General features: G+C 32.2%; 5 protein-coding genes across 8 annotated transcripts in view; 3 read left to right on the forward strand and 2 right to left on the reverse strand.

The window, feature by feature from the left end:
- Positions 1–839, reverse strand: part of LOC108688916 (DDB1- and CUL4-associated factor 7) — a 2827-nt gene extending 1988 nt beyond the window's left edge. Inside the window, 2 exon segments of the mRNA XM_018195460.1 lie at positions 1–222; positions 585–839. The exon segment at positions 1–222 is cut by the window's left edge and continues 13 nt beyond it. Coding sequence (XP_018050949.1) covers positions 1–222; positions 585–599 — 237 coding nt within the window. The 5' untranslated portion in view covers positions 600–839.
- An 885-nt stretch (positions 840–1724) lies between these two features.
- On the forward strand, positions 1725–7308 carry LOC108688914 (N-terminal kinase-like protein). 4 transcript variants are annotated; one of them, XM_018195454.1, is made up of 13 exons: positions 1725–1909; positions 2429–2634; positions 3224–3370; positions 3451–3579; positions 3674–3885; positions 4164–4254; positions 4341–4823; positions 5054–5275; positions 5502–5754; positions 5865–6035; positions 6146–6426; positions 6922–7030; positions 7117–7308. In XM_018195454.1, exons 2-13 carry the CDS (start codon positions 2521–2523, stop codon positions 7245–7247), a joined length of 2343 nt encoding a protein of 780 aa, XP_018050943.1. In that variant the 5' UTR covers positions 1725–1909; positions 2429–2520; the 3' UTR covers positions 7248–7308. The 4 variants fall into 4 exon arrangements, with proteins under 4 accessions (XP_018050943.1, XP_018050945.1, XP_018050946.1 ...); XM_018195456.1 differs by having other exon boundaries at positions 1725–1857; XM_018195457.1 differs by lacking the exon at positions 1725–1909 and adding an exon at positions 2085–2140.
- A 67-nt stretch (positions 7309–7375) lies between these two features.
- LOC108688915 (probable glucosamine 6-phosphate N-acetyltransferase) lies at positions 7376–9902 on the reverse strand. Its single transcript, XM_018195459.1, has 6 exons — positions 9853–9902; positions 9551–9763; positions 9163–9283; positions 8389–8451; positions 8189–8316; positions 7376–8121 (listed from the first exon to the last, which is right to left on the reverse strand). Exons 2-6 carry the CDS (start codon positions 9563–9565, stop codon positions 7879–7881), a joined length of 570 nt encoding a protein of 189 aa, XP_018050948.1. The 5' UTR covers positions 9566–9763; positions 9853–9902; the 3' UTR covers positions 7376–7878.
- Positions 9903–10247: 345 nt separating this feature from the next.
- LOC108688912 lies at positions 10248–13719 on the forward strand. Its single transcript, XM_018195452.1, has 4 exons — positions 10248–12241; positions 12365–13030; positions 13134–13371; positions 13447–13719. Exons 1-4 carry the CDS (start codon positions 10248–10250, stop codon positions 13717–13719), a joined length of 3171 nt encoding a protein of 1056 aa, XP_018050941.1.
- A 1111-nt stretch (positions 13720–14830) lies between these two features.
- On the forward strand, positions 14831–19161 carry LOC108688920 (CSC1-like protein 2). The gene is made up of 12 exons (XM_018195471.1): positions 14831–15052; positions 15520–15646; positions 15788–16005; positions 16207–16486; positions 16605–16708; positions 16839–17031; positions 17141–17255; positions 17332–17528; positions 17791–18114; positions 18234–18509; positions 18585–18818; positions 18951–19161. Exons 1-12 carry the CDS (start codon positions 15033–15035, stop codon positions 19149–19151), a joined length of 2289 nt encoding a protein of 762 aa, XP_018050960.1. The 5' UTR covers positions 14831–15032; the 3' UTR covers positions 19152–19161.
- Positions 19162–19205: the final 44 nt, after the last annotated feature.

Raw genomic sequence — 19205 nt, forward strand, 5'->3', positions numbered from 1 at the left:
TGTACTTTTAGCACTGAATTCAGATGTTTCTTCATCCAATGAAACAATTTGTACTTTGTTATTATACTCCTCTACAAAGCTTCCCAATGCTAGACGAAATCTCTTGTCGGGTCTCACTGACCAGTTCATGCTGTACAATGGCCATGGCGCCTCATACTTGTAGATTTCTTTTCGTTTTGGTGGTATGGTATGCATAGCCATGATGCCCTGATATTTCTGCTTCTGTTGAACCAAATATCATTTGACATCAATTTAATAGAAATATTTTGATAAGAAAGAAATTTATATTCTTTCATAGAAAGAAAAATATAAAATGTAGTAATAATAATTCAATTCGCTTATTCTTAAGAGATAGAAGAAAAATAACAGCAAAGTCAATTGACAAGCAATATAAGGATAAAAAAATATAATTATAATGTAAATCTATTAAAGCAAATTAAAATGTTAATACAATTGATGAAAAAATTTATCTACTAACCTGTAATTGTATATGACACGAAAATGACCACCACGAATAATCTGACTGCCAAGAAATTAAATCTTTATGATCATCATATCGCTAGGAAAAATAAAATCATACAAACATAAAGAATCCACATATACGCTGCGTCTATAATAAAAACCACAGGTCGAATGAAGAATGTTCGGTAACGCCGCAGCTAATATTCCGAAAATAAAATGACGTCCTTTCAGATATCACAAAGGAAAGCGACTATAAAATCTTCTAAATTCTTTCTCGAATTAATTGCAGTTTTCTCTATTACGAAAACTGTACCGAATCTCATAAATAATACAATGTTTTACAATGTTTCATAAACAATACGACCACTCTCACAATTGGTCACTGTGACCAATGTGGCCAATTGTGACAATGTGCAATGTGTATTCTATGGAATACATCATGGTGGAAGCAGAGAGAAACCTGAGAGAGACTATGCCGGCTTTTTTCCTATTAAACTAACACGAATCCCATCTACTTTCGACGATACGATTTCATCGATAATATCAGAAAATGTACGTAGTCATGTAATTCCCAAACTAAAAATGAATGTAAGTGTACGGGCGATTTCAACAACAACAGGAGAAAAGCCGGCATGTGGAGCTTCTTTTAGGTTTCTCTCTGATAGAGTGCTTTCTATTTAATATTTTAATGACAAGTCGACGAAGCGTCATTCTATCCTTCTTGACATTTAGAATGACAAAGATAGAACGACATTTGTGTCGACTTGTGTCATCAAATGAAAAGCACTCATAGTCGATTATTCTTTTCACATTCAATTGTGATTGATCAATTTCTTAAGACTTAAGGCTGTATGTATATCAATTGTTCACATCACTGATGGGATAATTTAAAATAATATAATCTCATTGGTGAAACAGTGAAAAATTACTAGGAATAAACTAATGTGAGTGGTATGTGCAATTGAATTGTAATGGGACTGCACACCTAATAATTTTTAATAATTTTTAGCATAATTGAGCTCAAGGATATTATTAAGAATGTACATTATATACATTTTTCAGAGAAGCCAAAGTAGAAGTTAGAAATTTAAAGCAACCAATTCACGTGAATTCACACAAGCTGAAAATGGTTGGAAACATCATGCGGGTGGTGGGATCCAATGGTCTAAAAAAAGGATCGATATTTTGCCGTTTATCGTCTCTATATTCATTTCTCTTTCTATTTTTCTCCCTCATTTCCATTATCAATGACAAAACTCGTTTCGAGCGCGAAAATAGACAGAATTAAAGGAAACACTCAAAACACAGCTGAAAACGTATCTGAGACGTACGGATTGAACCTACGTCAAAATGACGTGTTGTGCGTTATCGCGCGTGTCATCATACGAATTTAAGGTGCGATTTTCTCAATCCACTCAATACTTCGAAGAACACAGAGAACCGAAGGGTAATTGCGGTATAATCGAGAAAATAACCGAGACTGAGTAAATAAGGGAAAAAAAATTCTTTCATGTACTCACGAATAAGCGCGGATATAAGTATTATAATATGTTGTATTATACTTGTTGACTTTTGAGTATTCTTTGACAGATCGAACGAAGGCGCTCTCTTCTGTCAGATCGATTTTTCCTTCCGCTATCTCGCTCCAATTTATTTCAGATTGTGCCAAATGCAACACGTAACGTTTCAATGATTTCTAATTTTTAATTGTTTGCGTGGAATTTCTTTTAGGTTTTTTTGGATAAACAATTCTAAATTCATTTCTTAGACGAAGAACTCAGTTGGATTCGTTCGTTTTTTCCCTTGGGTTTATCACTTAACCTTCATTTCGAATTTGCATTGAATTGCATTGGAATTGTTCATTGAATAATAAGGAATGAGGTGTCATATCACAAATTGATAATCTTTATAGCATGTTTCTGCATGTGCAATGCGTAAAAAGCAAAGACTTTTGTACTTTTTACAGTTCTGATGCGTTGCTGTCAGTACCAATGATAAGTTGAAGCAACGTTGAGTGCGGTCTGCTGTATGTGTAGATAAAAGTATATAAGCTCCACAATGTGGTCCTTCTTCTCGAGAGATCCTGCCAAGGATTTCCCATATGACATCGGAGAGCCTATTTCTGGTTTGGATAACAAAAGCATTTGGACAATACATAGAGCTAAAAGAAAGGTAATTCAGTTGAATGTAAGAATGACACTAGAAAAGCACTAAAAGACTTAATCTACAATGTGCTCTTTGTTTCCTATTATTATTTTATATCTCTTTTTCTTTTTGCAACTATTTTATCGACTTATGTGTTTCTTCCTAAAGTTTGTCAACTTTAAAGTCTAATCTATAATATGTTCTTTGCTGTCTATTTTTGTTCATGTTCTTCATTTTCTATCACCCGAGGTAAAAGTTGATGAACTTCAAAAAGGATAAGAAACATGTCAATGAAACTGCAAAGAAGCAAAAAAGCAAAAGATAAGAAGCACGAAATGGAAAGCTAGGGTTAGCCTTGATTGCAACACAATGAGTGCTTTCTGTTTAGTGACACAAGTTGACACAAAATGTCATTCTCTCTTTCTTGACATTCAATAAGTAACAAAGACAGAATGATATTTAAGTCGACTTATATCACCAAATGAAAAGTGTCCAATGTCATATTTTGTCATTTTGTAATTTATAAAAGATCCTAATTAATTATGTGGCAATAGTCAATCTTTCTTCTAATTTATCTGTAAAAATATTATTTTTATCTTCACAAAATCTTCCACAGGGCACCACAATGGGTGAGGATGTTTCAGTTTTTGTCTTTGATGTTAAAAATGGTGGAGAACAGCAACTGGATATTGCCCGTTCGGCTGTAAAAAGACTCAAGACACTCAGACATCCAAGCATACTTGCATATCTTGATAGTCTCGAAGTATGAATTGTATTGGCTTATGCCATGTATTAGCAATATACTCTTAGTGTAAAAATGTAATCTATGTTTTGTTACTTCAGACTGACAAAATGGTTTACTTAGCCACAGAGCGTGTAGAACCGTTATTTAATCGCTTGACGCAAAAATGTAATTCGGAAAATGAGTCTAAGAAGGAATTGTACTATTCCTGGGGCATATTTCAAATCACAGTATGTATAAATGAAACATTATAGATCACGCCAAAGAATTTTAAGCAACACATGGAAAAGATCTATAATACATGTTATTTCAATTTGATGGCAGAGGGCACTTAACTTCTTAAATAACGATGGGAATTTACGGCATAATAATGTCAATCTGTGGACAGTGTTCGTTAACGAAGAGAGCGGTGAATGGAAACTCGGTGGGGTTGAATACATGACAGCTGTGGACACACCATACAATTTCTTACCTTCTAATTTCCAAGTATATCAACCACCAGAAGCTAAAGAAAGTACAAAGCCTGCAACTAAATGGTAAATGATTATATTTTATCTAAATTTAATAATAGATGCTTTCCAGCAAGGGACACAAATGACATGATGTTACAATGTAACACAGTGAATCATTATGTCTTGATTGCCAATGTTAAATAAAGATGAAATGTTACAATGTGTCTCTTGCTGCAAAGCTTCAAATATAATGATAAATGTAGTAGATACAATGAAACAATATACAATATAGTAGTAGTTACAAACAAATGAATTTGAATTTAATATTTGTAATATAAAACTAATAAATAAATAAAAAATAGTTCAGTTGATATGTGGGGACTTGGTTGTTTGATATGGGAAACATACAATGGTACCCTCAACACCACTTCGCAACTTAAAATTACAGGTCAAGTAAGTTGTCTGCTTCACATCACATCTTTTTGTCGAAATCTCTTATACATCTTTATGCATTTATACCTTTTATTTATTTGTTGAAGATTCCGAAACAAATAACGACAGTATATCGAGAATTAACAGGAACTAATCCAGAAGGAAGACCAAATCCCGCAGATGTGATAGCGCGTTGTCGCAGTAACGGCGGTTTTTTTAAGAACAATCTTGTTGATGCCCTTTTATTCCTAGAGGAGATTCAGATGAAAGAAAGAGGAGAGAAAGGACGATTCTTCTCGCAGTTGGCGACACAATTGGATTCGTTTCCCGATGGCGTTGGCAGGTATAAGATTCTGCCGCAATTACTGGCTGCTTTTGAATTTGGAGATGCAGGAAGTGCCGTATTACCACCGTTGCTGCAACTGGGTTCTCAATTACCAGACGTCGAGTATCAGCGTCGAGTAGTGCCCTGTGTCGTTAAATTATTTGCATCGAATGACAGAGCAACGAGATTACGATTGCTGCAACAATTGGATCGATTCGTCGACCACTTGCAATCAGCTACTGTTAATGAAGCCATTTTTCCTCAGGTAAAAAAAATTTCAATTTTTGGATATTATATTTTATTAATTGTAATTATATTATAATAAAAATATTGTTGTAATTTTATATCTTTAATAATATTATAATATCTTTAATAATATTATAAAATCTATAAAGATAGTGCATATTGAATTTGAGAAATTTAAGTATTTTGTATCATATAATATTGTATTATTTTAAACAAAAACTAAAATTATTTTATATATTAAATATGTAGGTAGCAAGGGGCTTCCTCGATACAAACCCGGCAATTAGGGAAGAAACGATAAGATCGGTCGTACATTTAGCACCAAAGTTAGATTATAATAATCTTAATGTCGAGACTTTAAGATACTTTGCGAAACTTCAGTCAAAAGACGAACAAGGCGGTATTCGCACAAATACCACAGTTTGCCTTGGAAAAATTGCTCAACATCTTCACCCTCAGATAAGGCAGAAGGTATCGTCAATCTTTGTTTAATTTTAATACAATATTCTTTTATTTTTTAGACATCTGCTTATTTTTTAAATTTTTTAAAATTTTTATTAATCAAGAGAGAGACCCTTTATATATATTTTAAATATTAATAAGAAATGATAAAACAATTTATAATTAATAAAATACTACAATTCATAATATGTTTATAAAATGTTATTCTTAAATTACTTAATAAAATTAATTTTAGGTATTAATTGGCGCATTTATTCGTGGAACTCGCGATTCTTTTCCTCCAGCCAGAATTGCGAGTATATTAGCTCTAGCTGCGACACAGCAATATTTCCTTCTGCAGGAAGTCGCAAATCGCATTCTACCGGCTCTATGTCCGCTTACCACAGATGTGGACAAAGGTGTACGAGACAATGCATTCCGTATCATTCGAGGTTTTTTATCAAAGCTTGAGACAGTCTCTGAAGATCCTGGTCTTCGCGAATCAATGGGTGAGTATTACATATAGCATTAGGATTTCATAATTCATATTTTATTTTATTCTTTGAGACCACTTTGAAGAAAAAAAAATTAAACTCTAATGATATTAAAATATTTACAGAGGCGGATGTGAATACTGCAACACCTAGTCTTAGCAATGCCGCAGCGACATGGGCCGGATGGGCCGTTACGGCAGTTACAGCAAAATTCTATCGTAGTCAGTCAGATACGCCAAAATCATCAAATGCTCATAGCACATCCAGAATCTTGTTAAATAAACCTGCTTCCTTAGGTTAATTTTCTTTACTTTCATACTCATTTTTTCACTCTATCTAATAATTCGTTTAACAATATATTTACATATTAATATATTAATAACATTTTTTTATTTAATTATTTTAGAACAAGCTAGCAGCTCTCAGAGTAGCGCTAGCACTACTGCCACGACGAGCAGCGCGACAAGCATGACTTCCCTCGATCCTGATCACGAGCACGATACGCAAAACACTCAAAATACAAATTCCGATTGCGATTGGGATTGTTGGGATGCCGATAATTGGGGAGATATGGAGCAGCAATCCACCGCTACACCATCGGTGCCATTGAATCCAGTCAGTAGTATATCACCATCCGGCCACTCTCCTAAGGCTAATGAACAGTGGACCAGCCTTGAGGAAGAACCGGTTTGTTACTTTTTATGATATTTTTGTGTTATAATCAAGGTTCTTCTTATATCCTATCAAACTTGAAATGTTAATACGAGCGATACGAAACGTGAATAGCCACAAGTTTTAATAATAAGTCTATAATAGCAGAATTCTCTTCGATTAATCTAAGAGTCTATTTTTCGTTTAATAAAAATATTTCAATGTATTAAATGATAAGCGATTAAAGGAAATAAAGAGTGAATGCTAGGCTAAAAATATATAGTTTTGTTATATAAAATTTATATGATTAACATTTAATATTAAATATTATATAACAGTAAAACTAATGTTGCCCAAACCAATTTTTGATCGAAGAGAAATTTATTCTAGATTAGTTCAATATTACTGCAACATGCGAATTTTGAAACATCCTATACATATGCTTATGGATATACAACATGAATAAATAATGAGAATTTATTTGATCATGTAATTTGATATCGTTATCAGAAAAAAACATTCGGATTGTAGGAAGAAGAAACAATCCAAGGTGTTCAAGACAAAAATGATTCTTCCGAAGTTGGATGGGAAGATTCGGAGTTTCAATCTCTCGAAGATGTTCAGCCCTTAGAGCAACCAAGTATATCTGATTTGATTTCTGAATATACTCGCAAAGTTGTTTCATTATATTTTTATATAGTATTGAGAAAATTTTTTTTTATTTAGGCGTTCCTAGTGGAAATAAATATGAAGAAGCTAGAAGGAAGAGAGAAGAGCGCAAATTGGCCAGGCAAAGGCAAATGGAGGCGAAACGAGCAGTGAAATTACGAGCTAATCCAGCTGCGAAGAAGATTTAAGTAAATGCGCCGTATGTTAATCATTCTATTGTACATTAAGTAAATTAAATATTACAAGTAATATGATGAAAGTATTTTCTGTAAATCTTATCTAATGTAAGAAAAAGGTTCATCCAAAAACGTTTTCTACAATATTATTTATTAACATTATATGCATGAAAAAATATACATATGTTAAGTAAAAGTTAATTATTTTATTTAACAATTATTTTTTTTACAACCTATACAGTCCATAATGTAATGCGACAGTATATTTTATATGTAGGATCTATTTTTCAAAATTGCACGAATATGCACGCGCGTGCGCGCAAACATTATTATGTAATACTTATGTTAATATATAAAAAAGAATATAAAATAATTTATTTTAGTTCATGCAAATGTTAATACGAAAATTGTTTCTCTTATATATAAAAAAGCATATCAATTTCTTCGTTTTTTTTTAGTAATGAGATTCTCTTCATAGAGAGAACAAATTACAAGAAATATTTGTTATCTAAATATCTCTTTTAAACTTAATGTAACTCAGATTGTAATATTTCAGTTTTTCAGTTCATATGTATGCTATACTGCGAACAAGTACTGTAATCAAGTGATTATCAGTACAGATAAAGTCACACTGTATCAGTTACTATAAATGAGACTGTTCAGTGGCATTTTCACCATGGAAGCGCATATTGAGATAATTGGCATTGTTAGTTTCCCGCTTGAAGCCTATGTTCTCGTAAAATGGTACCAAACGATCTACGCAGTCCAAGGATAATTTATAACAACGAAAATAACGAGCTAATTGTACTACGATCGAAACTACTAATTTTCCCAATGATTTCCCTCTGTAATTGTTGTTAACCACTACATCTTCCAGGCGTCCTCGCTATAAAAAATATATGCATATAGGATTATTCATTTCTAATTCTTGAAGAATATGCAGAATTACGTACCAAGCTACAATTATGAATAAATTTCTGTTCTACGACTAAAGACGCGCATGCTATCACTTTTCCAGAATTTACATCCTCGATGACGATAACATAGTAACCACCAGCGGTCTTCATACTATAGAATCTATCTAAATACAGAATGAAGAAAGCATAATTAGTTTGACTATTTACAGATCTAATTCCCAATTATAAAGACTTACTTAAGAATTGTTCCTTAGTAACATTTCCAACATCTGTCAATTGTGATAGAAGAACTAAAAAACCTACAAAATTTCATAAATAATTGAATTATTTGCAAGAAAGAGTCAAATAGGTTCTATCCATAATGGAAAAAATATTAGAAATAAGTATTAAATATATTAGACAAACAAGAAAATTAGAAATAATTATATTAATAACATACAAATAAAATATGATAATTATAAATTATAATGCTTTATATCTTATTTGTATTATGTAATGTATATTGTATGTTTAATCTCTATTCTCATTTATTTATTTGTCTAATATTTATTCCTAATATCTATCTCTTCATTGTGTGCTGGGCCTTATTGTATAAAATATAAAAATATATTTATATAAAAGTTTAACAAATAATACATGCAATTAAAAAAATGTTTTCTTTCTTCTCTCTCTCTCTTTCTCTCTCTTTCTCTATATCCAATAATGAAGAATGAATTAAAATGGAAATTTTTTAGCACATTTTAAGTCTGTTGAATCTAACTGAAAAAATTTTTTTTTATTAAATTGAAAAACTGCATTTTCTATTCAGAATTTTGAATTGAACAGCATTCACAGAAAAAGCTGATATTATTTTTAGATTGAAAGGCATAAAAATGTGCTTCATGCAATAAATTCTATAAATGAATAGATATATTCGAATTGAAAAGAATTTCTTTTAATATTCGCAAATGTATATTTCTGAAAATCTGAATCCAATCTATTCTCATTTATTGGATATGACATCCAATTACCTTTGTCATAATCCGTACTCTTTAACGGTCTTATAAGTAACTCAGCAACATGTGATATCGGCAATCTATCCAATATAGTGGGATTGAAGAGATTAATTTCATCCTCTTCGACAGATTTTTCCTGCGCAATAAAATCAAACGAAGCGATACATTATATTTTCTTTTCCTTTTTCGTAACATTACGCAGCTTTATATATTTTCGTGAATTGACTGTACGGCATCTCTCTTGTTATCAGCTCTTCGTATAGCAATTTAATAATGCGGCAAAGTTTTTCTTCTTAAATACACGGCTTTTTAATTGTTAAAAAATGATAAGATCGATAAATCCCACATTACATGCAAAATCACAGTCTCGCGAGGAAAAGATATTAACGTATGGACACTGTACCTGCGATCTGCTCATGTTTTTTCGCACTCTTTCGCGGCTTACAAGTTAACCTGTCACTTGTCAGTGCCTGCACTGTATAGCTGTGTGCCTGTGCGGGCCTGTTCACTCATGGTGGAAGGATTCCACCATGCTGTTCACTGCCTGTCACTTCTCTCAGCTTCTCCAGCTCCTCTCGACATTGTTGTTGTGTTGGTGTATGAACACCGATTGCACCTGCTCATGAGTAGGGATATTTGATAAATTCTAGGGTTCTCTACATTATGCGTAACTGGTTTAATAATATTTGTAGTTATAAAACTGACCAATCACAATCATTCTTTTAAGGAATAGCTATGATTGGCTATTTCATATTTTTAAAGTGGACAGTCTCATGGATAATCTTTTGTTTATTGGCAACGCCAACATGGCCGCGATCCTGCGAATACGAAAACGGATCTTTACTTCGAAGTAAAGATTAATTAATATTTTGAATAACAATGACAAAAGTAGTTATTTGTGGTAATAAGTAATATTCATTGTTTACAAAAGAAAACTTAATGATTATATCATGTGAAAGTATTCCTTAGAACGTTTGAATAGCATAATCTACTCTTTGACTTGTTTTTAATGTAAGTACGTAATAATTATATAAGATAACGTAAATTAAAGCGAATATGAATGTAATGTATATTCCTACAATTTATATGATAGGTCAACGATGAGTTTCAATAAAAGAAAGATATTTGCGTCAGACACATCCGATGAAGATGATAGTTTCAATCATCAACATAGTTCTCTGAGAGTCAACTTGAGTTACAGCAAGAATTTAACAGATTCTGGCAATGGATCTCTCTGGAGAACAGAGATCAAGAATGACCAAGGAGAAATGGATACGGTGCGAACTATTAAAAGATTGTCAAGAAAGAAAAGTATGTATGAGAAGAATCACCAATCTGATTTTAACAACAAAGATATGCGAGCCATAAACGATACAGACAAGTATGCTGTAGATAAAAACAGTGATAATTCCATTCGAATCAAGAAGGGAATACAACTGAAACATCTTACAATAAATCTGGAGGATGTAAGTACCAAAGAACGCTACCTCGAAACAAATTGCAATCGTTTGAAGGATGCAATCTTATCCAAAACTAAACAGATATTTGACAAAGAGAACGAGCTTTCTGTAAAAATTACGAAGGTATTGGGAAATAAGAAAAATAGTTTTACAAGCAGTATTCGTAATCCAAACATGGAAAACGAAACAGTTATGCTAGACATGACTGATCTGAAAGAGACAGCTGCTAGGGAGCATCAACAATATACTCATAATGAACTCGTAGTGAACGATCAGAAAAGAGATGATCAATACTCCAATATTGTTACTACACCATCGAATAATGACAGACGGAGAAGTCTGGAGAAAAATATAGATAAATCTAGATTAACTCAAAGACGACTATTTGTTGAAAAAAATAAGCTGGTAGAAGGGCAAATCAAATGTAAAATTATTGAAGATGTTGTTCTGAAGAAAAATTTTCCATTAGTTTCTTTAAGACAAGCAACTCAAAGCAGTCCTATATTAAGCGGCAGTAACAAAAGATTCAGTTTGGTCAGAAGATCCAAGTTGCATTCTCAAAATAACATTAAAAACCTGAACAACACATTCTCGACTATACACTCCGTTCAGAATTTCAATATAGAAACACCTGTTGTTTGCTCTACTTTCATTGAGAATAATGCAACGGATGAAAAAGAAATTAATGATGTAGACGCATCTCGTGCCACACATACAACGACTAAAGTAACGTCAATGGAGATGACGGAAGTTCATGGAGGCATTCATATGAGTGAAAAGCGCATATCTGTACAAAATAGAAATTCATATATAAATAACTATAACGAAAACAAAGAAGAGAAATCTAAAAAAAAAAGTATAGAGCGAAACAAAACAGGAATTAGTTCGAGACTAAAAGATGAACTTATAAACAAAATTACTGAAAGTGATGTACTGCAAGCACATGAGCACGACAGTAAAGCTAAATGTCAAAATGAGAAATGTAATATGATGTCTCTGTCTAATAGCAATAATACGATTCGATCATCTTTAAATGTAAATACTTCATTGGATGCAGATGTGACTGAAATTAATAAAGCAAGGGACGTTTGGGAATCAAGAAATCACAGAACGGACAACACCAATCAAAATTTCGAAGTTATTAATAATAAAAAATCAATAATTTTGAATGATCAACGCGAAAGCACAAATACGAATCGAACTTCGTTGCAAATGAATACATCGGTAGATTTTATGCACAAATGGCGAAGGAGAAGCGATAAGAGTGATAAAGATCATTCTAGTATGGACATGGAATGTTCATCAACAGGAGATAAGGAAATAAATGATATAAACTCTTTAGAAAACATCAGTTTAACTGAGAGATTAAGAAATATCTCTATGAGAAATGAAAAGATTTCTCATAAACCTAAATCGAAAATTTTTAAAATGAAGGATGAAGACAAAAGACGTTCGAGTAACACTAGAGATAGTTACAGTTACATGGAGGGAACTCCATATCCAATAAGCCGCTCAGATTTGTTCAAATCACAATTAAAATATAAAACACAACATTTGGATAATACAGTCACTTATAGCAATTTAAATTCATTAGAAAATAAAAAGAAAATTGATGAAACTAAGTCATTTGCTTTGTAAGTATTCAAATGTACATAATGTTAAACATATTATACTTTGAAATATTATTGCTGTATGATTTACATACTGTTGTTTAATAAATTAATACTATTAATAATTAATATTTTTTATGTTATTAGACATTCAAAAGTTACAAATGAAATGCATATGTCGACTGAAATGCAAAAAACAACAGAAGTTAACTCAGTTATTTTGGAAGACACACCTAACCAAAATCCTTTTGTTATTCAAAATCAATTGACGGTTATCAAAAGTACGTCTGATGGAACAAAGTCTGAAACAGGCGAAAATATATTTGTACAAAACACGAAATATACTCCAGTGAAAAAGAGAAGATTATTGCCACTTACCCAAATTTCTCAATATTCAATCAGCCCAATAGAAGAAAGAAAGTGTACACCTGAGAAATCGACGTCTACAAAACTAAACAAAAGGATAAAGAAAAAGCCTCGAAAAAGAAAATCAATATGTTCCAAGAATGTAAATAACATCAAGCACGATATTCCAAGCAAACAAGTACAATCAGATAGTGATTGTGATATACTTGAAGATAAGAAGAAAACGCGAAAACCGAAAAAAGTTATTAGCAAAAAAATCTTTATCAAGAAATTTGCCGACGAAAAAGTGTTGAATATGTTAGAAAGGAATAGACAGAATAAAGCAAATAATTCAGTAGAAAGTAGAGATTCCTTAAATGATTTCGTAAAATGTCGTATAACATCTATTCAATGGAATAAATACCAGTCCCAAAAGATTATCATCGTAACAACTGGATTATCAAAAGAGTAATAATCATAACTTATCTCTAAGCGTTTCTAATCCTTTTCAAATTGAAATAATTTTCGATGTTATTTCACATAAAAATTATATTCTATATTTTGTGTATAGGGATAAAAGTTTGGTAAAGAGTATTGTCAAATCACTTGGCGCGGCAGAGTTGGAGTTAAATGTATCAAAACGGACGACTCACGTTGTGAGTACAGGTGTGCGTACAGTGAATCTCCTCCGTAGTATAATAAGAGGCTGTTGGCTTGTTTCTTTAGAGTGGGTTCTGAAATCCTTGGAAAACAACGGATGGTTGAATCCAGAAATGTTTGAGATGAAACATTTCTCTAAAGCCGTACAGGTAAGACACGCATACGTGATAAATGTAGAATACAATGTAAATCTACTCGCATGTTATATAGATATTCTTTTGCAGGAAAATCGAAAAGACAGGCAATTATTTGGACCCTCGTATATCCCAGAATTGTTCGGCGCATGTGGATTCATGTACATCGAGCACAAAACAACCGTACCGTGTAATACGCTTAAGGAACTTATAAAGACAGCAGGCGGACACATTACTGAGAATATCAAGCTTGCTAAAATTATTATTGGCACAAATGGCCTAAAGGAAACCTGGGTTATAGATTCTATTACAACGGGTGAACTACAATTGACTAAGCTTTATCAATGGAATAACGCGAAATAGACTGAAAAATACTTATCCAAATATCATACAAATGAAGATTTATATGACGATATTATAGCATAAAAGACATTTGTATACTAAATAATTATTTTTTGTCCAATAGTTTAGAGATCATGTGAAAAATATTATTTATATTATATTTTCACAATTAGTATTACTAGTATCATTAATTTATTCATATATATTATTGAAAAAATTATATGAAAGAAGTTCATATATAAAAAATTAAGTTATTATATTACAGCATATTTATAGCTTTTTATGTATAGAGTATATAAATTAGGGAGGCACCGGTTATCCGAGAAATATCCGATATTTGATATTATCTAGTACTTTTTTATTATCCAGTTGGATAACTGGGTATTATTAGTATCCGGTAATATATTTGGCTGAAATTTTAAAAGTTTGCATAGACAATTTTATTTTGTCTAATTTTTTTTTGGAAGTCATACCAAATATCCAACCGGAGAGAAATATATGGTCGGATTGCCATATCGGATATCCAATATTTGATAATTTTATTTGATTCGATGTATCCCTGATGTAAATAATTTAATTTATAAAGCAATTGTATAAATGTATAAAGCGAGATTTCAGTTTATAAATGATGTGAATAAGCTATAAATATTTTTTCTTGGTATATAATATTACCTTAATTTGTTATTACAAATCGGATTATATAGATATATTTTACGATCATTTATTTTATAATATATGTACAAATAATATAAAAATATATATGTTAAAATTACAGTTTTTTTACATAATCTTGCTCTAAACTTCTAAATATCTATCATATCTCAACATACTTCATTTTATTGATGTGTAACACACAATAAATCTCCAATAAAAAATTTGTACTATCTATTATATATACTATTTATTATATATTTTTTATCAAGTTAAAAACAAATATTTATGTTTTATCTTTATATTACTACAAGTGTTATATTACTACAAGTGTTATACTACAAGTGTTTGCACTCTATTTTTGAAAAACAGAATTACTGGATATAAAGTGACAAGTAAGTTCAATTAAAATTCGTTTGTGTTCCTCCTAGCGTTACGAAACGTGTGCAAGTGTGTGTTTATGTGCGTGCCCGTTGAAATGACGTTTCGCGTACTATTGCGTGCAAGGAACGGATTCAGGTTAGGTTAAGTTACATTTGCGGAGTATTTTCGTGCGACTAGCAGGCTCTAGCAGCACGCATGGGAACGGGATGCGATGTGTCAAATTAACACGCGTTTACTAATATGTACCTTCGCATTTGTTTAACGGCGCATTGATTTACGCGTCTCATTTACGGCTGACCATGGATTACACCTACGAAAAGTGAGTGGCAAAACCGTGCCGTAATTGCGCGTTCTCCTTTTCCTTTCTTCATGATCACGCACGATAATAGTCGCGCTTTAGTTCTTATCGTATTTATCTTTCGCATTGTTCGCACAATCGTGATTATTTTTTGCGCACACGTCGACGAGTATAATGAAATTGACAACAATGCTCGAAGCACTTGGCCCGCGCGAGTAAAATAATCGAATAATACGTTGCACATTTTTTAAAAATTGTATCATATTCTTAAATAGATTATACATATCTTAATGTACTGTTAATTATACTAATAATTACGTTATTAAATTGCTCCTTATCAAAAGACGAAAAGATTACATATGTTCACTGTTGAGAACAACGGATGCAGAATGTCATTGTTATAGATCACATTATAACACTTACAGTATTAAATTCATGGTTATTATATCATTGTTCATTATAATGTTAAATATATTTATGTATTTCAGCATTACAGTGCACGATGGTCCTTCTGCAGACACATGCATTCCATTCCCCAGATATAATAGAACAATAATCACAGATGTATATGCTGGAATACCTGAGAACCTGTTGCTGAATGCAATAGGATTTTTGGTAAGACTTTGACTTATTTTTTATTATTTGAGAGATATGTCAGTATAAGAAAGATAATGATATATATTTTGCAAGATACTGATGTACTCTACTGACAATAAGTTATAAACTGTGATGTCTAATGTAATATATTCTTGACAGCTTTTAGTTATTTTATTTGGTCTATTACGTAAGAAAGCATGGAATTATGGACGTCTCGCATTGTTACACAAGTCTGATAATAGATGGATGGAGCTGTTCTATGGTGTTAATGAAAACAGAGACACTGATCCCTTATGTGTCGAAGCTTCTGTCAATTCTCAACTCTCTCAGCTGGATAGAGGATTTCTCTCATGGATTGTTACCGCTTTTAAAATTACGTTAGTACTCATAAGGGAACTCCCAATTCTGGTTTTGATTTCGCCTTTATTGGTAAAAGCAAAATCTCAAAACCAGAGTTTCATTCTGAAATCAGAGTGACACTTGGAAAAATTCTCTTGTCAATGCGCTTAAAACATCTTATTATTCATGTCTTGCCATTTTAATAACTTATTTTGCTCAAAATAATATTATTATTACAGCGACGATGAATTATTGCAACGTGCAGGACCTGATGGATTGTTATACATTATGTTCGAACGTTGCTTAATCATATTGACCATCATGATGCTTATTGTATCGCTGTGCATAGCCCTACCAATAAATTTTCACGGAAGCATGCAGCCAGGGGACAGCGCAACATTTAGTCATACAACATTGTCAAATCTGGAGCCCACATCTTTTGGGCTTTGGGTGTATACAGTACTGCTCTTATCTTATCTGCCAGTTGGTGGATTTATCATGAGACGTCGTTTAAAACAGGTATTGCCAATTAATCAGTTAAGTATATTGTAAGATATATTTTATTTTTTTATATTCAAAGGATATGAATGTTTTATATAATATATGTATTACAAATGAGAATGTGTTTGTGATATAGGTGCGAGATACTAGGCCTACTGGAGAATTTGTAGCGAGAACATTATTGATTACAGACATACCGAAACAACAATGTACTGTTGAGAATCTTACTGAATATTTTAAGTACGTAGAAAAGGACCTTCTCTAATTTCTTTTTTGGCATATTTCATATTTGTCATTGATATTAAAAGAAATTGAAAAAAATTTTATCATTCTATTTTTTGAGCTTATTTTTATATGTTAATCTTTTCAGAGAAGCATTCCCTGCCTTAACAGTAGAAGATATTACATTGGCTCACGATATAAGACGTCTTTCAAAACTGGATGAAGAAAGAGATTGTGCGGAACAGGCGCGTTTATATTGCGAAAGTTATGCTAAGAAGAGAGAACCTTTGAAAATGTATCCTTATCCATGTGGTCAAATTCTTGGATATTGTTGTAACAAGGTAAATGTATCAATAAAATATGAACGTATGCGAGAATAAAATTGATTACTTTATATACATATATTATCGTGCAAGTTCTTATCTTTAATTTGAATCATTGCATTTATAGCAAGTGGATGCTCAAGAATTCTACACCAATGAGGAAATACGCTTAACAGCACTAGTTGAGGAAGAAAAGAATGTGGCACTTAGTAAAACTCTTGGAGTTGCTTTTGTAACTTTAGGTATTTTATGTAATATTATATAACGTTTTCCTTACTTTCTTTAATTATAAACAAATTCATAATGAATAATTAATAGGAACACCCGGTGCTACTAAAACTATGCGCAAACAGCTGAGGTCCTCGCCGAATATAAAATGGATCGTGGATTATGCACCAATGCCATCAGATATATTTTGGGAAAATTTAAGCATCCCCAGGCCGTGTTGGTATCTGAATGCTGTATTAATAAATTGCGCTTTGGGACTTATATTGTTTTTCCTTACTACACCAGCTGTAAGTCAATTTCTTTTAGCAATTTCTTAGCAAGAGTACATTACACAATGAAAACTATACAAAGAAAAAAAAAAAAAAAGACGCATTTAAACACATATATAGCAAAGAAACTGACACTTATGGCATTTGAAACAATAAATAACATTTTAATCTTTAATTAATTCTTTTTTTTATTTTTATTTATAAAAAATTTATTTTTGTGTTAAAAAATTTATTTTTTTTAATGTAATTTATTTTAATTTATTTATTTTTAAAATTTTAGATCATAGTGACAACTGTTAACAAATTACCAATTGGAGAAATTAAGATTCTTAGTCCAGTGCTTTCATCTTTTCTGCCTACTGTATTGTTAGTCAGTGTAGCTGCTCTAATGCCTGCATTAGTCGGGAGAAGCGAATCACTCGTGAGACATTGGACAAGAAGCAGCTTAAATCGTGTTGTTATGAGAAAAACATTACTTCTGTTGCTATTAATGGTGCTTATATTACCTAGTTTAGGATTAACCAGTGCTGCAGCATTCCTAGATTGGACTATGTATGAGCGAAATAATACGGCACAATGGGAATGTGTATTCTTGCCAGATCAGGTGAGGTTTCTGACAGTAAAAAATATCGCATTTAAGTTAATTCAATAAGAAAGCATATCTTTCTCCTTCTATTTCGATATTCATATGACCAGATTTGTATAAGAATATAAAATTTGCAGGGCGCACTTTTTGTAAATTATGTCATAACTGCAGCCTTATTTGGGAGTGGATTAGAATTGGTTAGATTTCCGGAACTCGCGCTATACACTTTCAGACTCTGTATAGCTCGCAGTCGGGCCGAAAGAATACATGTCAGGAAAGCGGTACTGTGGGAATTTCCATTAGGAGCTCATTATGCGTGGTTATTGTTAGTTTTCACTATGACAACCGTCTACAGTCTGGCGTGTCCCTTAATAACTCCTTTCGGTCTACTATATCTTGTAGTCAAGCATCTGGTACAATAATTTTGACAATATCTTACACTTATGATTATGACAATATGTCCTGAATGAAACTATTATCTTAATTAGGTGGACAGGCATAATCTATGCTTCGCATATGGACCGAGTATTGGCGGTGGCCAATTAGCTGGAGCAGCAGTTGGTGCTGCAGGAGCTGCACCAGTTTTAGCGCAAGCTGCTCTTTTAGCTTTAGGCTTGGTAAGAGTTGGTCTATCTTCGTTAGCTGCAGTGCAACTCACTGGTCTCTGTGCGAGTATTCTGGGCCTGGTAACCGGCGCTACATTGCCGTTATCGAAACTTAAGGTATTATAATTTAAATAGCTTAACGAAAAACCACTATTGAAGATTTCATTCAAAATTGTAGATTATATTGAATGATTATTAATAATTAATGTATGTGACTTTAGAATGTTAATTCTTAATTGTTTTTATTAGGCTTCAGTACCAAAAAGAGATCTCTCGACGGGTCAAAATTTCGTGGCACCAGTATTGCGAAAGAATCAGATATCCATAGAAGAAACTATTTCAATTGCTTCAAATTCAGAAATAAATTTACCAAGTCCGACAAGTACCATTTCCTCTGTACAAGAAAGTCCAAAGCTTTACCAAAACTACGGGGGCGAACAGAGAGTTTAACATTTATGTGTGTGGGTATATATATATATATATATATATATATATATACACGCG

This window comes from Atta colombica, unplaced genomic scaffold, assembly GCF_001594045.1.
Source record: "Atta colombica isolate Treedump-2 unplaced genomic scaffold, Acol1.0 scaffold248, whole genome shotgun sequence".
Lineage (NCBI taxonomy): Eukaryota > Metazoa > Arthropoda > Insecta > Hymenoptera > Formicidae > Atta > Atta colombica.